We start from the raw sequence: 23,095 nt of genomic DNA on the forward strand, positions 1-23,095 counted from the left end.
TTATAAAATCTTCCTGTATAATCGTCTGGCCCCAGGGCTTTGTCCGAGGGAAGGCTAGCAATAGTGGCCCGGACCTCCTCCTCTGTAATGGGAAGGTCCAAGGCCCCAAGGTCAACATCAGCACTGTGGCAAACCTCCAAATCTAGAGTGAACTCTCGCTGCTTCGCTACCCCCAACAGATTGGAGAAAAAATCAAACAAGACCTCCTGCTTTTCCTCTTGCGAGGTGGCGATCTGGTCCCCATGCACTAATTCAGAGATAAAGTTTCGCTTTTTCCGATAGCAAGCCTGTAGATGAAAAAAGGAAGTGTTGGCATCTCCCTCTTTCAGATATTTGATCCGCGATCTAAGTCTAGCAATTGTCCATTCCAGAGATGCAAGCCCCAGGCAGTGATGCTTAAGCCTTCCTTTCAGCCATATCTCGTCCCCACACAACAGTCTATTGTCTTGAGCAATCTCAAATCTGTGCAAAATTTCCCTGGCCAGGTTAAGCTGAAATTTAACATTTCCGATCCTTTTATGGCTCCACGACTGCAAAGCCTTTGCAAGCCTTTTCAACTTTAGAGCTAATCTTTCCAAGGGACAAGAAATCATAACTGGCTGCTCCCAAGAGGTAGCCACCGTCTCCAAAAAATCTGGAAACTTGGTCCAAAAACTCTCAAAGTGGAATCTCCGTTTCCCTTTGACATTCTCATTAAGATGCAGGGCTAAGGGAAAGGAAAGAATGCCTGCCTCTAATAATTGTACATCCATTTCTAAAAGAGTACTACCAATTGCCAAATAATAGGGATACTGTTTGGGGGATAACCTAAATCAACTGTATTTGGAACTGTGAAGAGATTCGTAAACGTGAGATATGTAGTTTCGAACTATATTTTATATGCATTAATTAGCTATGGTTTGTAGGGGAAAATCATCTTATTTTTCATACTGCTTGAACACATGTACACTTTTCAATGAGCATAAACCTTTGCTAATGTCAACTCATGCAGAAAACATTTGAGGACTTCACAGCAAGGACAACATTTGAAAGGCCATTGATGAGTGGTGTCGCCTATGCATTGAAGGTATTACACAATGAAAGACAACAGTTTGAGGAACAACATGGATGGAAGATTAAGAAGATGGAAGATGGAGATCAGTCCCTTGTTCATGACTACAACCTTGAAAAGCTTGAACCATCACCAGTTCAAGATGAGTATGCGCCTGTTATTTTCTCTCAGGAAACTGTGAAGCACATTATATCTGTAGATATGATGTCTGGGAAGGTAGTAGGATATTCGTAAGCCTTTACAGTAAATACTTACTATTTTATCTATCCTGAGTTCCTTACTACTATTTTTGTTATAAAACGAAGAAATTTCTGGCTCTTCTTCTAACTTTCAATATTATTAGGATTAAACATGTGTAGAACTTCTCGGTCAAAAAAGACACTTTAGAACTTATATTTTTATTTTAATTAGAATTTGATGTATAAAAATTAATCATTTTTACAATGAGTGTTATAGTAATATAAGTTGTTATGTGTCTTGTTCAATGTGTTAATTACTATAGCATGTTCCATAGAAATACTGTGCAGGCTGTTACTAATTCTCTCTTATTCTGTCTTTGTGGAAATTACATAATTACTAAACCTCATAGTAATAATAATAATAACTAAGACTCCATTTTTCTGCTAACATTACAACCTTGATTTCAGGAAGATCATGACAATATATTACGTTCCTGGTCAACAGGTAAAGGGGCCCTAACATCCCCTTTTAAGCTTCTGAAGTCCAACCATCTCGGTGTGGTGCTTACATTCACTGTATATAAATATGATCTGCCTCCAAATGCAACACCACAGGAGCGTATTCATGCTACATTGGGGTAAAATGTTTTGCAAAGTTTCAAGTTGAAGCTATATAGGAATACACTATTTTTTCTTTAGGAGACTTAACCTTGTGGTTATTGACACTTTGCAGCTATCTTGGTGCCTCATTTGATGTCCCTTCTCTGGTTGATAAACTCCTAGAACAACTCGCTAGCAAACGAAAGATAGTAGTTAATTTATATGACACCACAAATCATACCTCTCCTATTGAAATGTATGGTTCTGATTTTACTCCATCTGGTGATCTGCATATTAGTAGCATTGATTTTGGAGACCCAACACGCAAACATGAGATGCATTGCAGGTAGAAAACTTTTTTTTGATGCGAATTATACAATGCTTTTGTTCTTCAGATATGCTCAGTGCTTTCTCTTTCAAACTTCTCTTTCAGATTTAAACATGAACCTTCACTGCCATGGTCTGCAATAATAATATCAACAGCTGTAGCTATAATTGTTTTGCTTGTTGGACATATTATTTATGCAACTCTGAACTCCCTTGAAAAGGCTGAACATGATTATAGAGTAATGAGAGAACTTAAAGGACAAGCTGAAGCTGCAGATATAGCAAAATCTCAGGTTCATTCTACCTCTTCCAGTGTCTTCATCCTATGCATTGGTTTGTTATCTCATTTGTTCTACTTTTCTCTTTTTGTCGGCTGAGTCATTATTGATTGTCTTGCAGTTTCTAGCAACTGTTTCCCATGAGATTCGGACTCCAATGAATGGTGTTTTAGGTCTGTACTTCTGATATTTCTTTTTTGTCTATTAATACATACCGCAGTTATTTGTGTTTATGTTTTAATCAAAGACAACTAAATAAATTTTGAAAAGGATTTCTTCTTGAATTAGGTATGCTGCAGATGCTAATGGACACTGAACTTGATACAACTCAGCAGGATTTTGTAGTCACCGCTCAAGAAAGTGGAAAGGTATTAATAAACTTAATAAATGAAGTCCTTGATCTGGCTAAGATAGAGTCAGGAAGGATTGAGCTGGAAGCAGTGCCTTTTGATGTCCGTGATATTCTTGACAATGTGATATCTCTTTTCTACGATAAATCACAAGCTAAAGGCATAGAGGTGAGTCCTAATTTAGAACTTGTATTGTTTGCTAAGCTCTGAATATTGTTTGTGCCATGGGACCTAAAATAATGTGTAATTCTTTTTTGAGGGTAGTTGGCCGTGCTTGTATCTGACCAAGTTCCTGATGTCCTAATTGGGGATCCATGGCGGTTCCGGCAGATCATTACGAACCTTGTGGGGAATTCTATGAAGGTTAGATTCAAATATGTGGTAGCTTCATTATTTCAGCTTGCTGGCAAGTTGTAACTGTGTCTAGTCAATCCCACCATTTAGCTTATACAACAATATACTTTGTAGGAAACGTGACAACTTACTAAAATATTAATGTCATGAGCTTTTGAATTTGAGATGTGTAGAAGACAATTGGTAGAATTGGTCAATTGTGTCGCTGAGCTCGTGGGCAGATTATACATGAGTACATTCACTTGGATGGCAAGAAACCTCCCTAAAGATAAGAAGTCAGGATTACATGACCCTAATCTAGCATATTTAAAGATATTCCAATATAATATACCACCCCCCATATTTTTCTCGAACGTGCAGGAAAGCTGCACATCTTTATATTAAGAAGATAAAAGGTCCAAAATGGACCAAAACAGGTATAGATACAAGGCACCTCACGTGGCCAAAAACAAAAGTACAAAAAAAACAGTCCATAACTTTTTTTTTTTAGATAATGGAAAAATCATCCGACCTTGGCCTCAAATGAGGTTACGGCCATTTATTACAAGGGACGGAAGCATATTGCCAAAACACCTCCTATGACCACTTCAGAGAACCCCAACTAGCCAAATTAAAGAACTTCAGCTATCGAACCACAGCTACTACATATTTAAACGCAACGCAGACCCCCATCCAAAATTGCTAAAGAACTGTAGTAGCACCCTCTCCACATTACGACATGAAGACTTTATTAACTCTTGGTCCTCCCTTCTAGGCTGAAGCTGAGACCAGAAGCGGCACCAATATGTTGCCCTGAAGGTTACCTGCACACATGATTTAGGAGATGAATTATTGAACACCACATCATTTCTACTTAACCAAATAGCCCAACAAATTGCCGATGCAACGGTTAATAGTAAGTTTCGAACTCTGGGAAGCCTCCCGCTCGCCCAAACCCCAAACAAATCATTAACATCCCGAGGAGGTCTCAACCCCGTGCTTATCTGAATCAACCGCCAAATGAATGACGCATACAAACAACTGAAAAATAGGTGCTTTATTGTCTCCGGTCTACTACAAAAGCAACATATCTTATTACCATTCCAATGCCTCCTAGCCAAGTTATCCTTTGTTAATGTTACCCCTCTTTTGAGGTACCACATAAAAATCTTAATTTTCAGAGGAAGCCTAAGTTTCCAAAGGTCCTTATTATGCACCCCCAACCCATTGTTAAGAGATGCCAGATACAGAGACTTAACCGTAAACATCCCGTTGGCGGTCAAGTTCCATCTGAACAAGTCCCTGTTTGAATTCAAATTGGTATGCGCAACAAGTGAGACCAATTGAACCCATTGGTCCCTCAATTGTTGAGCCAAACCCCTCCGAAAGGATATATTTAAGGGCACCGTGGAGAACACACAGGCAACAGTAGAGTTCTTCCTCCTCGCTAGGTTATAAAGAGACGGAAAACGAAGTTTTAACGTTCCCGACCCGAGCCAATCATCCTCCCAGAAACGCACCTGGGACCCATCATGAATCACAAAGGTTCCTTTACTAATGAATGTGTCCTTAACTTTCATAAGACCACTCCAGAAGTGTGAATCAGTGGCCCTACGCTGCGCCTGGGATAAGGTTCGATTGGCCAGATATTTACGTCTCAATAATGATTGCCACATCCCTTCTTCATTGAGAAGTTTATACAACCATTTGCTTAAGAGGCATTTATTTTGAACCTCTAAATTCAAAATGCCTAGCCCGCCAACCTCCTTAGGTTGACAAATTACATCCCATTTGGCCAGCCTATATTTTTTCTTATGACCCTCCCCTTGCCAGAAAAAACGCGATCTGAAATAATCTATCTTCTCCAGCACACCTTTTGGTACCTCAAAGAAAGACATCATAAACATCGCTAGACTGGTCAACACAGAATTAATTAATACGAGCCGCCCTCCTACTGACATAAGTTTTCCTTTCCAGCTGCTGAGCTTTTTCTCGAATTTGGCCTCCACTGTTTTCCACTCACCAATTGTCAATCGACGGTGGTGCATAGGAATCCCAAGATATCTGAAGGGCAGCCCACCAGAACTGCAACCAAACAGCCGTGTGTACCTCCCTTCATCCTCTTTTGCCTTCCCATAACAGAATATCTCACTCTTGTGAAAGTTTATTTTAAGACCAGATAACTGCTCAAAGGCACATAATATGAGCTTCATATTCGTTGCCTTTTCCAGATCGTGATCCATAAACAAAATTGTATCATCAGCGTATTGCAGAATGGATAGCCCCCCATCTACCAAATGCGGCACCAAGCCCTTGATCTGGCCATTTTCCTTTGCTCTATTAATCAGGGTAGCAAGCATGTCCACTACCAAGTTAAAGAGAATAGGAGACAGCGGATCGCCCTGCCTCACCCCTCTATGGGTCTGGAAAAAAGGACCCATGTGATCATTAACTCTAACCGCAACATGGCCCCCCTTCATGAAAGACTCGATCCACCTACACCAGGTACTTGAAAAACCTTTCATACGAAGGGATTGTTGAACAAAGCTCCACTTCACCTTATCATAAGCTTTCTCGAAGTCGATTTTGAAAATGACCCCATCCCTTTTCTTCGTATGTAGCTCATGAATAGTCTCATGTAAGACCACCACCCCTTCCATGATATTTCTTCCTGGCAGGAACGCAGTCTGCAGGGGACTGATTACATTCTGCGCAACCTCCGTGATCCTCTTAGTCGCCACCTTTGTGAAGATTTTGAAACTGACATTTAGTAGACAAATTGGTCGGTATTGTTGAACCGAGATTGCCTCCCGAGTCTTAGGAAGCAAAATGATAGTCCCAAAGTTAAGACTATACAAAGGGAGATTTCCTGAGTGGAACTCACGAAACAAAGCCATAAGATCATCTTTAATAACATCCCAACAGATTTGATAAAATTCCGCCGGGAATCCATCAGGACCTGGAGCCTTGTTATGTTCCATACTAAAAACCACCGCTTTTACTTCATCTTCAGAAAATGGCTGGGTGAGCTTCTCGTTCTCAACTTGAGTAACTTGTATTATATCATCTCTAAGATCCTCATCCAGACTAAAAGACGTGTTTTCTGGGGGGCCAAAGAGATTTTTATAATAACCAGTTATATGACTCTTTAATTCTTTCTCGTCGTATAACATACGAGCTCCATCCGTCATCTGGAAGATGCGATTCTTCCTGAATTTTCCATTGGCTATCATCTGAAAATATTTAGTATTACTATCCCCCTCCAGGAGCTCCTTGACCTTCGCTCTTTGATACCACTTTATTTCCTCCTCCCGGAGTAGCTGAGCAAGCCTGTTCTGTAAGTAGTTATGCAGATCCAACTCCGAAGTACTCAACAGAACTACTTCAGCTCTCTTATCTAAATCATCAAGCTTAGCTATGATCTCCTTTTTTTCCTTTTTCAACAACCCCGAAGTGTGCATTGCCCAACCCCTTAAGTGTTGGCGCACCTTCCTAATCCTGGCTTGCCATTTCTCCAAAGGAGTAGAACCACTTGTCTCATTTACCCAAATATCTTTTACCATATCCACAAAACCATCCCTCAGAAACCAGCCTAGTTCTAACTTGAACGGAGGAATTGTATGGGCGGTTACAACACCTGTGCTAAGAAGCAGAGGAGTATGATCGGATATATTTCTCGACAAGGCATGTACCGAAGCTCTAGGGTATTTTCCCTCCCATTCTGTAGCTACCAAAATCCGATCCAACTTCTCATAAGTCGGAATATCCCTAGTATTAGCCCAGGTGTACCTTCGCCCCGACATCTGCAATTCTCTTAGATCAAGACCATCAATTACCGCATTGAAAAGGAACGGCCAACGATGATCAAATCTATCATTATTTTTCTCAGATGGAGATCGTAAAATATTAAAATCTCCCCCAATGAGAATAGGTAAAGTTTCTGTATTGCTCACACGGACTAGCTCAGAAAGGAATTCTTGTTTGAAGCAGTCCTGGGCAGGGCCATACACCGAGACAAGAGCCCATTTAAAACCATCTGCTTTATCAAGCAAATTAAACTTAATAAAGAAATCCCCTTCCGTGATGGCACCAACATCAAAGACATCAGCGTCAATTCCTAACAACATCCCCCCAGATCTACCATGAGGTTCTTTGCAATGCCAGATAAAATTTTTCCCAGCACACAAATTCCTTAGTAGATGATCTGGGAAGGATTTGCGGCCTGTTTCAGAGAGGGCAATAAAATTGAGACCATGTTCTTTGGTCAGATCCGAAATGTATCTAAGTTTTTTCAAATCCTTGAACCCATTGCTGTTCCAAAAGATTCCTTTCATTGGTAAACAATTAATTAATAATCAAGCCCGACCTTTTTTCTTAGAACACAACGAACCCTGACTAGATGGTTTTGTACAGACTGACTTAATCAGCCCATCAGTGCCATCCGTCTCTTCATGCATAATATCCCCACACAAATGATTTAAAATGAAATGATCAAACTCTTCGTCCTCTACTACTCCCTTTCCCATAAAATCAGATAAATCAGCCTCGTTCTTACCCACTAGCTGATCCTGAACTCTATTAATCTCTAATTTTTTCAACTGACCAATAGAGGAAGCAACTGAACTAGGATTAGAACCCGCTAAAATGCCAATATTTTTAAAAGAATCCAGAATATAATTATCGGGTAAACTAATAAAGGAAACATTGTTACCTTTAGTCGGCTGATCGTCCAGGTTGTATCCCGCTTTCAGCCGAATCGCTCGAACTAGCGAGTCTTCACTCACCGAATCAGAGCGGCGCGAGCTACGACGCAGTGCATGCACTTTTCCTGTCAACGCCTCCGGGATACTGCCCAACTTTTCAATACTAACAGCATTGACCGAGAGACAGGTACCCTGAGATTGATCCAGATCCAGCTGTGTAGGGCCAGCGCACACCGATTTCCCACTGGACGTGTTGCTGTTCAGCATAGAATCCGACACCTTATTAACTGCCCCTGCTGAATCCTTTGATGTTCCCTTCAAGCTCGCCCCCTTATTCCCTCTTTCACCTATATTGTGATCCTTGTTTTGATCCTGAAATTCATCATCATCATTATCCCCGATATGATCCATATCCATCGGCAAAGGCTGGTCACCTTCAGCTGCTGACTCCACCCTGAATTTCAGTTCATATAAGTAGTCTCCAATTACCACATCAACTACTTGCGGAATCAAATTCGGGTCAAGCACGGCCACCTTCAGCCTTGCCCTGTCAAACTTCCGAGTAAACAACATATCCACCTCTTTTGAGATGCCTAGCATAGAACCAACCGCCCAGATTACCGAGTACTCTCTAAGTTCCTTAGGTAAACCAGTGAACTGCACCCAAGCCTTAGGCATCTCATATTTTATTTCCTCTCCAAACCCCTCTTCCTTGACAAGCATCTGTGCACCAAATTTTGTATGAACAGTTCCCCACTCGATCATACGGTGAAGTTCACCCCTGGAAGGGAAACACGTCGAGAACACATTGTTCCCCACACACTTCACACACCAGTCCCAATCAGCAGCCACCAACCTTTTAAGCTCATTCAAAATCTGCTCTTCATTCATGGAACCCTCCACAATAGACACTGTACCATTGCAGCCACCTTGCCTCTGCTTTACTGGAATGGGTTGGGGTATAAAGTAAAACCCCAATCCCTCCACCGCATACCCGCAAGGTATTGCAAAAGTTTTGCAGGCACGAACCACCGGACATTTCGAAGTTAAGTGAGTTTTGACATCACAAATTTCACAAAATAGCTCAATATTACAGTCACTCAACTGATGACCTTTATTTTTGCACCTGAAACAAAACGGCACTTTCTCTTTTGAACTTGAAATCACAGAAGAACCCACCTTGTCATCCAAGTGGGTTGGAGTAGACAATTCTTTGATGGTCTCCAACTTTGAACTGTGTTGGGACCCAATATTCGGACCTGCTGGATTCCCCCTCGAGTTCTGAATGTGCTGGCTCTTCCCCACAGACTGCTGCAGCAAGGAAACAATCTGTTCCATGGTACTATCTGGAACAGGCCTGACAGCGCTACCGTTGCCAATTGATGTTGTAATTGCCTGTTGGAGCAAGTCCACAGCGTTTGATACTTGAGGAGTCACCGAAGAAGCCCCTGAACCTCCCAGACCCTGTCCAGCGACCATCACAGAGGAAGCCCCTCCATTTGAAAACCTGCTGTGAACACCTCCGCCCCCAGACTGGGTTGGCAAAGTACGACCACCATAGAACCGGCCTCCGGCAGAAGCACCTCTTCCACCACGCCACGCTCCAGCACGGCCCTGTCCACCTCCCCGACGTCCAAAAGGACGGCGTCCGCCACCATAACCAGGATGGAACACTGGTTGGGATCCACCGCGTCCAAAGTCAGTGTTCAGTCCCAAACCAGCGACATATCCTCCCGTGCCCCCAAGCAGTTGCTGACCGGTGGAAAAACCTGCAGCGCCCTCGGACTGATGCTGGCCGCGACTGCCTCCACGCCCTCCAGTATCACCAACCGGCGCCATTGCGTTCCTTACAGCCTCGACGAAGGTGCCAGGAGCCACACCCCGGGAGGAAATGTGAACCGCCCTGGCAGCAGAAGAACTGGTGCCTGAGCGGGAGAACAAGGAAGCCAGCCCAGCAGTTGGCCTATAAGGAATCCTAGGACTGAGAATCATATGTTGGGCCCTCCCATTCCAACGGGGACAAGCACTAATTAAGCCAACATTCCTTGATTCCAGCACAGGATCCGCATGAGAATCCCAGAATATCGCCTGACTTGCATCCATACCAAAATCATTCAAATTCAAACCATCAGCTAACCGCTCCGCTGATACCGCTCCCATTGAAGACGTCTTCTTCAACCTTTGGCCGTGGCACCTTCCAGGGGAGCAGCGCCATTGCGCTTTTTCTAGTGCATGTCCAACTGTGAACTCCGGCGAACGTCGTGGCGACGGCAATTTGCCCTGCCATGGCTTCACCTTATTCCTAGAAGAAGTGCTCGGACTAGGAGAATGCAAGCATGTACTCAACGTCGGTCCTGGTCCCGACCTGCATACACCGCCGACTACCTCTCCTACCTGTTCGAGAGCTTCATTCCAAATAGATTTTGGTGGCGCGGAACTGCAGTCAATTAGCTTGCCGTCAACACAGGACAGAGACCCGTTCACGAAAACAGAGAGCCGACCACCCTCAGGTGTCCGTCCGCTATTTGCCGAACCGGCCAGATCACCAACCTCCTGATCCAGCTGAACCTGACAATCAGCAACCTCCGCCAGTGGGCGGACGACCACCGCATCGGTGGGCGCCAGCGTCTTTCGACGACGACCCTTCCGAGCGTACGTGGCCAAGCAACGTCGCTGCATAGCGCAGAGAACGAACGAACAACCACTGGCGGGAGACCGGCCTAGATGGCCGCCTCCCACCTCTGGTGTCCCACTCCGCCGAGACAGAGGGAAGAGCACTTACCGGGTTACGCCGCGCGCCTAGCCGGGACGCCCACGCGGCCTAGACCGCCTTGCCGTGGTCACCGCAGAGAAGAAACTCGAGCGCCAGGGTCCACCGCGGCCTGCGATGCTCTCTGATGAGCAGCGGGAAGTTGCGGCGTGCGAAGCGACCGGCCCAGCAGTTGAGCACGGCGTCGACGGCGTCCGCGTCGGCACGAGGCAGCGCGAGCAAGCGCGCGACGACCTCGGACACCTTCCAGTCCCGCTGCCACCGGTTGCCCTCCACGCGGAGGCGGTGTCACGCAATCAAAAACAGTCCATAACTAGAGAGCTAACAACAGAACAGCTACAACCCTGCCAGGGGAGTGTATTGGGCATCAACACGGACTGAGGCAGGGTGATCCTCTATCGCCTATGCTGTTTATTCTTGTAATGGATGTCTTGAATCTGCTTGTGCAGCGAGCCTCTGAGGAAGGGTTTCTTCAGCCTCTTTCTTCTAGGAATATGCAGCATCGTATCTCGCTGTACGCGGATGATGCAATGTTATTTCTATGTCCTACTGCCCCGGATATCAGTATGGTTATGGATATTCTTCATTTATTTGGTTCAACTTCAGGTCTAAGGACTAATGTCCAGAAGAGCAGTGTGTTCCCAATCTGATGTGGGGAAGAAGAGGTGAATTGTTTACAGGACTTGCTGCTATGCAATATTTCAGTTTTTCCCTGTAAGTACCTCGGTTTGCCTTTGTCTCCCAAGAAACTCACAAGGGACCAGGTTCAAGCCATTGTTGAAAGAGTGGCCAGCCTTTTGCCAGGATGGAAAGCTGAACTTATGACCAGGGCTGGTAGAGCTATTCATGTGCAGTTTGTCATGACGGCTAAGATGATATATGCAGCTCTGGCACTTGACCTTCCTGTATGGGCCATCAAAGCAATCGATAAGCTGAGGAAGGGCTTCCTCTGGAGGGGTAGGAAAGAGTTCCGTGGTGGTCACTGCCTCTTGGCTTGGCCTAAGGTTACCCGTCCCAAGGAGTTGGGTGGTCTTGGGATTAGTGAGTTAAAGAACCTCTGTTGGGCTTTGAGAGCTCGCTGGCCATGGCTGCAGAAAACAGACCCCAGTAGGCCTTGGGCGGACTTCCCCATTCATGTTTGTAAGGTGGTTAAAAATCTGATTGCTGCAGCCATTATTACTAAGCTCGGTGATGGAGCCAATACCCTTTTCTGGAAGGACAGATGGTTGGAGGGGAGATGTATTAAGGACATAGCTCCTGCGTTGTTTGATTTGGTGCCCTTGCGTCTTGCCAACAAACGGTTGGTCAAAGATACTCTCCCTAATTTCCATTGGCTCTCAGATGTGCAAGGGGCAATCTCAGTCAGAGTCATTGCTGAATTCCTGGAACTTTGTGAAGTGCTTGATGCAGTTGTGCTCCAGCCTGGAATAAGGGATCGATATTTATGGAAATTCAGCGCTTCAGGTGATTATACATCTAGTTCTGCTTATAATGCTCTCTTCCTTGGTTCAGTTCAGTTCGAACCAGCAGAGCGGCTATGGAAATCTTGGGCTCCTGGGAAGTGCAAGTTCTTTATATGGCTTGTGGAACATAATAGGTGCTGGACTGCTGACAGGCTCAGAAAAAGAGGGCTAGACCGACCAGAGCAGTGCCCCTTGTGCGACCAAGAGGTTGAAACCATAAATCATTTGCTGGTCAAGTGTGTTTTTGCTAAGCAGTTCTGGTTTGATTTCCTTAATTCAGTGGGGTTGCGGGATCTGTATCCAGCTCATGAGGAATCCTTTGAGTCGTGGTGGAAGTCTAGCAGCTCCGGCATCGGATCTTGTGAGAAAAGGTTTCAATTCTTTAGTGATCCTAGGTGCTTGGACCATTTGGAAGCATAGGAATAGGTGTGTTTTTTATGGTTGTAATCCCAGCTTGCTCACGACCCTTAGGATGGCTAGGGAAGAGGCGGTGCTCTGGTCCATGACTGGTGCCAAGGCCTTGTCCTTCCTCCAAGTCGATGAGTTGCTGGCTTAAAACAGCGGTGTGGGTCGTGTTTCCTCCATGTTTTAGTCAGTGATCCGTAGTTAGTCTCTAGTGGTGTATGTGCTGTATTGGGGTTCTCTCCCCCTTTCTTTTCTTCTATTAATACAAAGATGCGCAGCTCTCCTGCGTATTCCAGAAAAAAAAGAAAAAAAAAACAACCCTGGGATAGGGGCTGCTAGGAGATCCAAATTCTTGGCCCCAGCCAGCACCCACAAATCCCTCTCCTCCTTAGCTTTTCTAATAGCCGGTGAGAGCGGCACAGATGGTGAGACCAGAGAAGCTGAAGGTTGTAAGACGACGAGTTGACATCCCCCAAAGTCATAGTGGTCAATGTGTCGCATATGCTGTAGCTAGAGTGCTCAAGCAAGGCAGAAGCTCTTTGTGCCGATGTTGAGGTAGTCGAGCACGAGGGTGAGTAGCCATGGTTGAGGATGCCATCTTTACGCCATGGTGATGGTCGAGGCGCGTCGAGACAGTCCATTGTATAAGGGGGTGATGTTGAGGTCAATGTAGTCAAGGCCATCGAGGATGTCGACGAAAATAGCGACACAGTCAAGGCAGGTCATCATGGAGGAAGCATACACCGGATTTGCTAGGCCTGAGAACGTGTCCTGGAGAACGGCACGCTACACTGCCAATATAAGACATGCTAGTTAGAGAGCCCCAACAATGTGTCAACATCCGAGCGACCTTGGAAGAGAGTGCCTCAACGATGGTTGATTGTGGTGCCCAAAACAACTGAGCACAAGGTGTCGATGTATCCCACAATTGTCAAATTAGATGATATATGTGGGAAAGAGACAATGATGCTGGCGATGTGGTTATGCTGAATGAAGAAGGAACAGTGCGGGAGTGAACGCTCCTACCCGAAGGGGAGTAGTTTGGGCCGACGTCCTTGGCCAAGGCAATGGTCCAGACATAAGGTACAGTGTGCCCAAAGGCAGTGGTCCAGAAGCAAGGTATGGCGTCAAAAACAGTGTTCGCTGTTGGTGATGAAGAGCACAAAAAGTTTGATGAAGACCAAGTGCATCCTGGTGGTGCGCAAGAGGTGCAACACAATTATCGATGTACATGGAGCGACAATGTAGATGCATTGTTGTATGCCAACCATGGATAGAGGCATGCCTATGAGGGTGTCTCAATTAGAGAATCTCTAACATTGCCTTAAATCAATTCTCTATCTTATAATATAGTGCTTAACTTATAAAAAACTGCTCCAACAGTGCTCTATTTTACATTTTTATCAAAAAATATAGGGCAGACCATAAAGTGACCAAAATATACTACACTCTGGATTAGGGCTTAACTGTTGCAACACAATTTGTTTTTAGTGCCTTAAACACTTTAAATGATGTAGTATTGTAATTTTTGGAACATTATTTTGAGGGGCAGCGAGTGTAGCGTAGAGACAGTTTATGAGGGGCAGTAGCGGAAGTGTTGGGATAGCAAGCACAACCAAATACACGGAGTTGGGTTGTGTCGTACAAGGCGAAGTAGGTGGTGGGGTGGCTCACCACCTTCGATGGGAGGCGATTGAGGAGGTGGGTGGCGGTGTGCAAGGCCTCTGCCCAGTAGTTGGCAGGGAGAGACGCCTGAAAGAGAAGGCAACAAATCATGTTGGTGGTGGTGCGAATCATTCGCTCGGCCCGACCGTTTTGGGCAGAGGTGTAGGGGCACGAGAGATGCAATTGAACGCCACTGGCGAGGAAGAACGACCGAGAGGCATGGTTGTCGAACTCGCGGCCATTGTCACACTGCAGTGCATGGACCGGGCGACAGAACTGGGTGGAGACCCAGGCGAAGAAGTGAGTGAGGGTGGTAAACGTGTCGGATTTCATTCGAAAAGGAAAAGTCCATAGGAAATGGGAAAAATCGTCCAAAATCACCAAATAGTATTTGTATCCTGACAGACTGAGTACCGGGGAGGTCCATAGATCACAATGAACCAGGTCAAAAGCCTGTTCAGCCCTAGAAGAAGATGTAGTGAAAGGAAGACGGGTATGTCGGTCAAGCTGACATGCATGACAGAGGCCCTCAAAATGTCCCCTATTACAAGAAGAATCTAAAGTGCTGGAAAGCTTGGTCATGACCTAGATCCTGGGTGGCCGAGACGACGATGCCAAGTGGTGGAGGTGGTGGTGGAGACCAGGACGGGAGGTGGAGACACGCCGGTGGACGACGACCGGAGTGTGTAGAGGGGCCCGACGCTGTCACATCGGGCGAGTGGGGTCCTGGTGGCCAGATCCTTTACAGAAAAACCAGTAGGGTCAAACTCAATGGAACACGAATTGTCGGTGGTGAACCAACGGACAGAAAGAAGATTGTGAGTGATGTGAGGGGCTACGAGAACGTCGTTGAGGTAGAACAGTCCAGGGAGAACCGAGGCACCTACTGAGGTGACTAGAAGAGTGGAACCGTTTCGAACGACGATCGAGGTAGGGTGTGTGGGGGGAGGTGGGTGTGAGCGAGAGCATGCCTAGGGTGGGGGTGGTGTGATAGGATGCACCGGAGTCGATGACCCAGTCAGAAGGCGGTGGGGCCAACGCCATGGTGCTGTATGCGGCAGCGAGGGCAACAGGGTCCCAACCTGCAACGAACGAGGACCATGGTGTCGTGGTAGACGGTCTCGTAGGCGGGAGTTGAGGCGGGCCCCGGGTCGGTCGGGGCACGCCGTATGGAGGCATGTTGTAGGCGGGCGGCGTAGTCAGGAGAGCCGGAGGACGGGAGGCGCTGGGGGCCTGACCCAGCCACATGGAGATAATGCCGGTCCAGGGGTTGTAGAACGACGGCCAACTCTGGTCGCCACCCCTATCGGTGGAACCTCCACGAGAGGAGCTGCCGCCCCCATGTCCGCCCTTGTAGGGGCGACGGCCGCCGTCGATGGTGGAATGCTGACGAGGGTCCGTAGGAGCCGCGGTGAAGGGCCGAGCGGGGGTCCTGGTTGACGGAGCGCGGGGGGCGAGTCCTCCGGAAGACGCCTGGGCACCAGGGGTGGCGCTGTAGAGTGCCGGAGTGGGAGCCTCGATCGTCATGGTGAGCTCCTCGAGAAGAAGTTCATTGCGCACGGCGTGGAAGGTGGGAAAAGGTACGGTCCTCTTGATGAGAGCCTTCAGGTGGCCGTAGAGGGGGCTGAGGCCACACAGGAGGTTTAGCACCAAGGTACGGTCCGCCAGCGACTCGCCAAGGTCGCGGAGGGAGTCTGCTAGGCCCTTCATCTGGCGGCAGTACTCCCGCACAGAGAGGTCCCCCTGGGAGAATTGGTGGAACTGATCATCGATTTGAAGGGCCCGAGCGTCCCGGTTCCCGAGGAATTGTTCCTCGAGGGCGAGCCACGCCTGGCGGGCCGTGTCCGCCTTGTCGCAGATGATGTCCTGGAGCTCGACGGTGATAGTGTCGTGGAGCCAAAAGAGCACGACTGTGTCCATCAGGGACCAGGCCATGGGCGGTGGGGTGACGATGTCGTCGAGGACGTGGTCGGCGAGAGCGTAGCGCCGCAGGGTGAGGACCTGCCCCCGACAGCGAGGGTAGTGGGAGGACGCCGGGTCTAGCACGATTGACACGAGGGACCATATGTTGTGGAGACCGGCAGCCTGCGCATGAAGGGCGGCGATGTGGTCGGCGTCGAGTCCAGGGGCGATGGGTGCCTGGGGTTGGGTGGAGGTGCCTCCGGGGTGACCGGAGGATGCCCGAGGAGGAGTCGCTGAGCGGTAGCCATTTGGGCGGTCAGAGCAGCGCTCATGGCACGCTCTTGCTACAGGGCGAGGGTCGCAGCGCGCTCGCGGTCGAGGGAAGCCTCCACGGCTGCCTGGATAGTGGCGATGGCCGTGACCAGCGCCGACGAGGCCGTCGGGGGGGCGGGGGGGGGGCAGTGACGTCAGCCCATGTGGCGGTGGTGTGGGCCCGGAGGAGAATCGCGGCGTCGTTGAGCAGCGAGGGTGGCATCGGGTAGGGGCCCGAGATCGGCGATGTGGGCCCCTCCCCAACAGCGAGGTCGCTAGGGGTGCCGAGTCCGGCAGTGGCGAGGGCGGCGGTAGCCGCGGCGCTGCGTGCTGGTGGGGCCACAGTGGCAGTGGCCGCAGGGAGGGCCGCGCGTGGCTGCTGGGCAGCAGCAGTCGTAGCGGCAGCCGGGGTGTAGGGGGAATGAGGTGGTGTCGACATGGCGGCACCAGGTGGTTGGGCGGCCGACGCTGCGGGGTTGACGGCGGCGGTGGAGGAAGGACCGGTGCGAGCGGCCGAGGTGGCTGGATGGCCGGCGCGGTGCCCAGTGAGGGGGTCCGGCGGGGGCAGCCCTTGCTGCTGGGCGGCGGCGCAGGAGGAGGCGCCGCGGCGGCCAGCCTGGGGAGGAGCGGCGACCGGTGGGAGGAAGGGGAGCGGCGATCGGGCCTGGGGGGAGGGAGAAGGGGGGAGCGGTGGCTGCCACGGACTGGCGGCGGCAGGGAGGGTGGGAGGGAATTAGTGTGGCTCTGATACCATGTAGAACTATGGAAAACCCTAACCCTAGAATAGGGTTGGGCAGTGTATTAATAGACCAAATAACTGGGCTAGGCCCATTACAAGGGACGGGTATCTAAAAAAATAGACTGCGGCTTTTTTTTTAGATAATGGATACTAGTCCAGCTTCTCCTCGTTTGGAGGATTAGCCAACACACCAAAAGTTTTTACATGGAGTAGTCACACGACTAGCTGCTTTATTTGTCCTTTTCATTTATGCAACCTAGGAATTATTTGACTTGTCTCCATCTTAATGTGTCTGCTTTTAAATACAGTTTACTGAACAGGGCCACATCTTTGTTCAAGTCCATTTGGTCAAGGAACTAAACAGGAAAGGAAACAATTTTTGTGATGTTTCTGCTCATAACAGAGAAATTCTGTATGATTCTGACAACTCGATGCTATGGAACACACTAAGCGGACTTGAAGTAGCAGATAGCTGGAGGTCCTTGGAGAATTTTACGATGTTCAAGAATTCAAATGGTGAAACAGATACAATTAGGTTAGCTGTCAGAGTTGAAGACACCGGCATAGGAATAACAAAAGATGCTCAAATGCGTATTTTTACACCTTTCATGCAAGCTGACAGTTCCACCTCACGAACATATGGTGGAACTGGAATTGGCTTGAGTATTACAAAACGTTTAGTTGAATTGATGGGTGGAGAAATAGGGTTTACTAGTAAATCAGGAGTTGGTAGTACATTTTCTTTTACTGCCATTTTCAAGGAGAACAGAGGATGTCCTGGAGATATGAAAAGATACTATTCTGAACCTACTCCGTTGGATTTTCAAGGAATGAGGGCTCTTATTATTGATGGAAGGAGTGCACGTGCAGAGGTTACTATGTACCATCTTCGTAGACTTGGAATACAGTGCAGTCTTGTTGCCACATCTGAATCTGAATCTGCATCTTCAGCTTTGATGAAAGCCTGCACCTCAAGGTTCATTTCCTTGTGTAGTTTACTGTTTGATTTACTTCTACAAGTTTTAGAAATTAGAAGTTATTTTGTTCAAATAAATGTAACATTCCTTGCATTTATAAACTTTTGTCATCTTAACACATGGCTTTGCTATATTTTCTTTAGTTGGTTGTGTGCTATTTCTTTGAATATTTTCCATATTGTCGATCCCAAAACAAGGTTTCGTAACTTCTCATGAACTGAAGAAAAGTAGGAGAAACAGAGTGAAACCTTCGTTGGTTTGAGTTTAGAAACTGAAATAGGATAGTTCGATTCTAAATAACTTGTGAATTCATTCAGTTGTTGCTGTCATCATTATAACATATCAATTTGTTCATGGCCAGCAACCTACACTTGTCCTCAGTATTACGACCCAACAAAATCAATGCATAATGTCGCCATCATCACTTTCCATGTATGCATTTTCTTTTCTAAGCACTGTTGATGCCTTACTTGTTGATGTTATCATTTATATTTTACATGTTGAGCAGCAAAAACAATCCGGACATGGTCCTTGTTGATACAGAAGCTTGGGGTAAAGGTTCAGGTTTGGCATTCTATCATCGTTTTGTAGATTGTCAACTAAAGGGCGCACACAAGTTTTCTCAGCCCATGCCAAAGACTATTCTTTTGGGAAGCTCAATAAGCCCTGTTGAATCTGATTATTTAAGATTGACAGGATTTGGTGATTGCATAAGGAAACCCCTCCGTCTTAGTACTATTGTTGCCTGTCTTCGCAAAACCTTAGGGGTTGGGGTTACAAGGCAGCAGAGTAGAGACCAATCTTTGGTTCTTCAAAGTGTACTAACTGGAAAACAGATTCTGGTTGTGGATGATAATGCAGTCAACCGTAAAGTTGCAGCTGGTTCTTTGAAGAAATATGGATCTAAAGTTACATGTGTTGATAGTGGGAGTGATGCAATTGATATGCTCAAGCCACCTCACACATTTGATGCTTGCTTCATGGATGTTCAGATGCCCGAGATGGACGGGTAATGTTCCTTTCCAATGAGTTACTAATGAAAAAGAGCGCAGATTTGCTGCCCAGGCGTTCTCATTATCTAAAATACCATGTTGCAATATTTCAAAAATCATCACAAAAATCATGTATGCAGTACACAAAGTTAGGTATAGCCGCAACACTTCAGATTGAAATTTCTTCCTAGATGCCAAGAACCAAAATAGACAAGCAGTCAACCTGGCAGTGTTCATCATGTGCTGACAGTGAGACTTTGTTTTTTAATCTCAGCATCAAAGATGAACTTTATTGAATTCTTGAGGCTACACTTAAGGTGTACTTGCACACATGTTTTTTGTGATGATTGTTGAAACATTGCAATACGGTATTTTAGAATGTGGGCGCCAATTTCCCTGGGCGCCATATGATTTCCAATGGAAAATTGTCATATGTTATTTACTTGCGGGATATACTATAAGAGTTCAATATGTAAAAGATTCTTTGTGCAGAAGTCACTCTTGGAACATCTTACGTTAGTTCACATGGAAGCATGTCTTTAGTTTTAGGTATGTGCTTCTTTTGGATTTTGTGGAATCATCGGAACAGATGCATCTTTGATGGCCTTTCCCCTAATGTTGCTAATTTTCTAATCCATGTGGGGGATGAGCGCCGTCTGTGGGAGACTGCCGGGGCCAAGGGGTTGACATCCCTTGTTGCCTCCCTCTCTCATGTAGCCTAGAGTTTTATAGATGAGTCAGTCTATGCTAGTTTCGTTCAGGCCGCCGTAAGGCGTCAGTTGTACCCCGGTCTATTTTAGACCTTGTTTATTTGTTCTTTTAATATAATGATACGCAGCTCTCCTGCGTGTTCGAGAAAAAAAGAGAAAGTTATTTTTTGGTCCTCAAATAACAACACTTGTCAAATGTATGCATCTCCTCATGTTATTAGCAAGCACTCTCATAGGAGTATCACTGAGGATAATCTCTCTTTTGTTTTCACATCCAGTCCTTGCTTAAAAAAATGCACTGTAGCCTCACATGCTTGTGTTTGCTTTCCTATGGGTTATAACAAGTGGTTGCATCTACTTTGATCACTTGTAGATCCACTGTAGGACTACCATTAACAATATTCACATTCAATTGCAGGTTTGAAGCTACAAGATTAATCCGGTCCATAGAGAAAAAAATAAACGATATGATCATGATGGGTGAAATATCCGCTAATAATTATGGAAATAAGGCCCATTGGCATGTACCAATATTAGCTATGACGGCAGATGTAATCCAAGCGACTTTTGAAAAATGTATGCAGTGTGGAATGGATGGATATGTGTCAAAGCCATTTGAAGAACAGCAGCTCTACTTTGCTGTTGCTCATTTCTTAGAGACTGATGAAACAGAATAACAAATCCAACTTCGTAGGAGATTGATTTGCCGCAACACTGTTTCAACATCTGCCAAAAGACCATCTGTTCAACAGGTTCTGAAAAACAGCGATCGGCAGCATATTTGGTGATTTCCTCTACATGCTTTTTAAGAGCAAGCTAATGCAATTAAATATTTCCCCATGCAGTTCTACAAGCTTATGCATTTACATTCTTTGTGGAGCGATAAAACTTTGCTTGTATACTTGTCTGCCAAATATCTACTATAACATCTTGTTATCAAGAAAGAAACCTATTGTAACATTGACTTGCCTAGCTCTGAATGCAGATGAAGCATCAATATTTTTGAAACAAAAATACTAATTTGCTCATTACTCATTGAATCATTGTAGAAATTGCTGATTTGGTAATTTTATCTTTGTTTTGGAGCAATGGAATTGAGGTCCCAGTTCTTATATATAGAACTTGCTCCAGGAAACAAAATACATTGGACTCCCACTGACCAGAAGAAAGAAGATAAGATAGTAGGGGGTACAAAATGTTTGGTCTGGTTTCCGCAGCAATTTTTTTTCTGGCCGTGTTTTCTGGAACCAATACAACATGACCTTGCAACAGTGGTGTCAGTTGCTTCTGTAATGCCTTATGACACCACGATATTTCCAAATGCTGTGTTGTAAGTGCTTTACAGACAAACCGAGGTCCAGCTTTCTAAAACATTGAGTTCAATGACATCACTTCATCCATTATTTAAGAAAGCGAGGGTCTTCAAATCAGGAGGATACAATTGTATCACCAAGTCAGGCACACAGTTTCAAGGTGACTTTGTTCTGATCTGATTGTTAATGCAATCTGTAAAGAGGCAACTATGAGTTAGGGATTGTTTGATGCCTTGAATGTCGTATATTCATATTCCATCATTTTTGTGGGCACTTGTATATACATTGATGATTAATTGTATTGTTAGATAATTGTGCATTTTAAGATTAAATGAATTCCTAAAGCAAATCGTTACATAAACAATGTATAAAGCACACATAACAAATAAAGGCATGTCTTAGTAGATTAAACCTATCCTAAATGCATCTAGTAGAAACAAGAGTGATGAACTCATCGTTATGAGGAATTGCTCTAGTCTGGTTGAGAGTTCGTGGTTTTGTTGAAGTCCGTAGATGTTATAGTACATATTTATTTGCCAAGCAGTTGCATGATTGTTGTCTAAAAACCCTATTCATTCTAACATATGTAGGTTTTTTAGCGGAGCATGGTTTTGGAGACATTGCTCTCTTTGTCGTCTTTATCACGTCGATGTTAGGGATAGAGAAGCCTGAGATCATGCAGCAATAATGACTTTCTTGTCTTAAACTAACCTGTAGTAAATTGGTTGTTTCTTGTTTCTTTCGAAGAGAACAACACCCTCTATTATATAGGATATTATATAGGAAAACCAGGCTAATGATAACCATGTACAAAAGGATATTAAACTAAAACTAACTCGGTTACAATCTCCACGATTTGATGGATCCAATTCCAAACATTTCATGCAAGACAAAATTGGAAAGTAACTCAGTTACGATATCCACGATATGATGGATTCAGTTTTGAACTTGTTGCACAAAGTGAAGTTGGATTCATGGGTGACACTTTCAGGTTTATTTTGGAATTTAGTAGTGAATAGGCCAAGCTCAATAAACTCCATCAATCATGCACCAGGTCTCAAAATAGTTACACTAGCTTACAATTGCTCAACGAACCGTGCCTTAAATTGGCAGTTTTGCACAAACTAGTTGTACTCAAGAATTTGACTCGTACTTGGTGCTCTTTAGGCAATCTCTTCGGGTGGAGCTTATAAGTCATGCTCTTGTGTCTCTTTCATGAGCTTCTTAGAGAATTCCCACCAATAGTCAATTCATATAGGTACGTTCGTACAAGAATACTTTGTAGGATGATATCTCATTGTTAAGCCACCAAACATATTAAAACAAAAGCCATCATGCCGTATACACTAGAGAAGGGCGGCGATGCCCATGTTTATCGCGAGTGGGACTCCGACGAAAGCTCTAGCGACTCCTCCGACGACGAGGACGCCGCCAACATCGCCGTCACCAAGGGACTTCTCTTCCCCAACGTCGGCCACAAGTGCCTCATGGCAAAGGACGGCAAAAAGAAGAAGGTTAAATCCAAATCCTCCACTAGATATGAGTCCTCTAGCGATGATAATGCTAGTGATGAGGAAGATAATTTGCGTACTCTTTTTGCCAACTTAAACATGCAACAAAAAGAAAAATTAAATGAATTGATTAGTGATATCCATGAGAAGGATGATCTCTTGGACTCCCAAGAGGACTTCCTTATTAAAGAAAACAAGAAGCATGTTAAAGTTAAAAATGCTTATGCTCTAGAAGTAGAAAAGTGCGAAAATTATCTAGTGAGCTAAGCACTTGCCATGAGACTATTGACAACCTTAGAAATGAAAATGCTAATTTGTTAGCTAAGGTTGATTCAAATGTTTGTAATGTTTCAATTCCCAATCTTAGAAATGATAATGATAATTTGCTTGCTAAGATTGAAGAATTAAACATTACTCTTGCTAGCCTTAGGATTGAAAATGAGAAATTGCTTGCTAAGGCTAAAGAATTAGATGTTTGCAATGCTTCCATTTCCGACCTTAGAAGTAAAAATGAT

At 45.4% G+C, this 23,095-nt stretch overlaps 1 protein-coding gene across 18 annotated transcripts in view; it reads left to right on the plus strand.

Moving 5' to 3' along the window:
• The window catches only part of LOC541642 (histidine kinase 3), a 54,434-nt gene extending 33,033 nt beyond the window's left edge, over positions 1 to 21,401 (plus strand). For 2 of the 18 annotated variants that reach the window (XR_552484.4, XR_552488.4), the window contains 11 exons: positions 992 to 1,267; positions 1,699 to 1,868; positions 1,964 to 2,176; positions 2,264 to 2,450; positions 2,557 to 2,608; positions 2,724 to 2,953; positions 3,050 to 3,148; positions 17,386 to 18,053; positions 18,563 to 19,063; positions 20,175 to 20,540; positions 20,888 to 21,397. Coding sequence is in view for 7 of the 18 variants with exons in the window: in XM_020537564.3 (XP_020393153.1) it covers positions 992 to 1,267; positions 1,699 to 1,868; positions 1,964 to 2,176; positions 2,264 to 2,450; positions 2,557 to 2,608; positions 2,706 to 2,953; positions 3,050 to 3,148; positions 17,386 to 18,053; positions 18,563 to 19,063; positions 20,175 to 20,433 (2,673 nt within the window). In the remaining 11 variants the exon portion in view is untranslated. 18 annotated transcript variants of the gene reach the window in all.
• Positions 21,402 to 23,095: the final 1,694 nt, after the last annotated feature.

This window comes from Zea mays, chromosome 5 (genome assembly GCF_902167145.1).
Source record: "Zea mays cultivar B73 chromosome 5, Zm-B73-REFERENCE-NAM-5.0, whole genome shotgun sequence".
Taxonomy (NCBI): Eukaryota; Viridiplantae; Streptophyta; class Magnoliopsida; order Poales; family Poaceae; genus Zea; species Zea mays.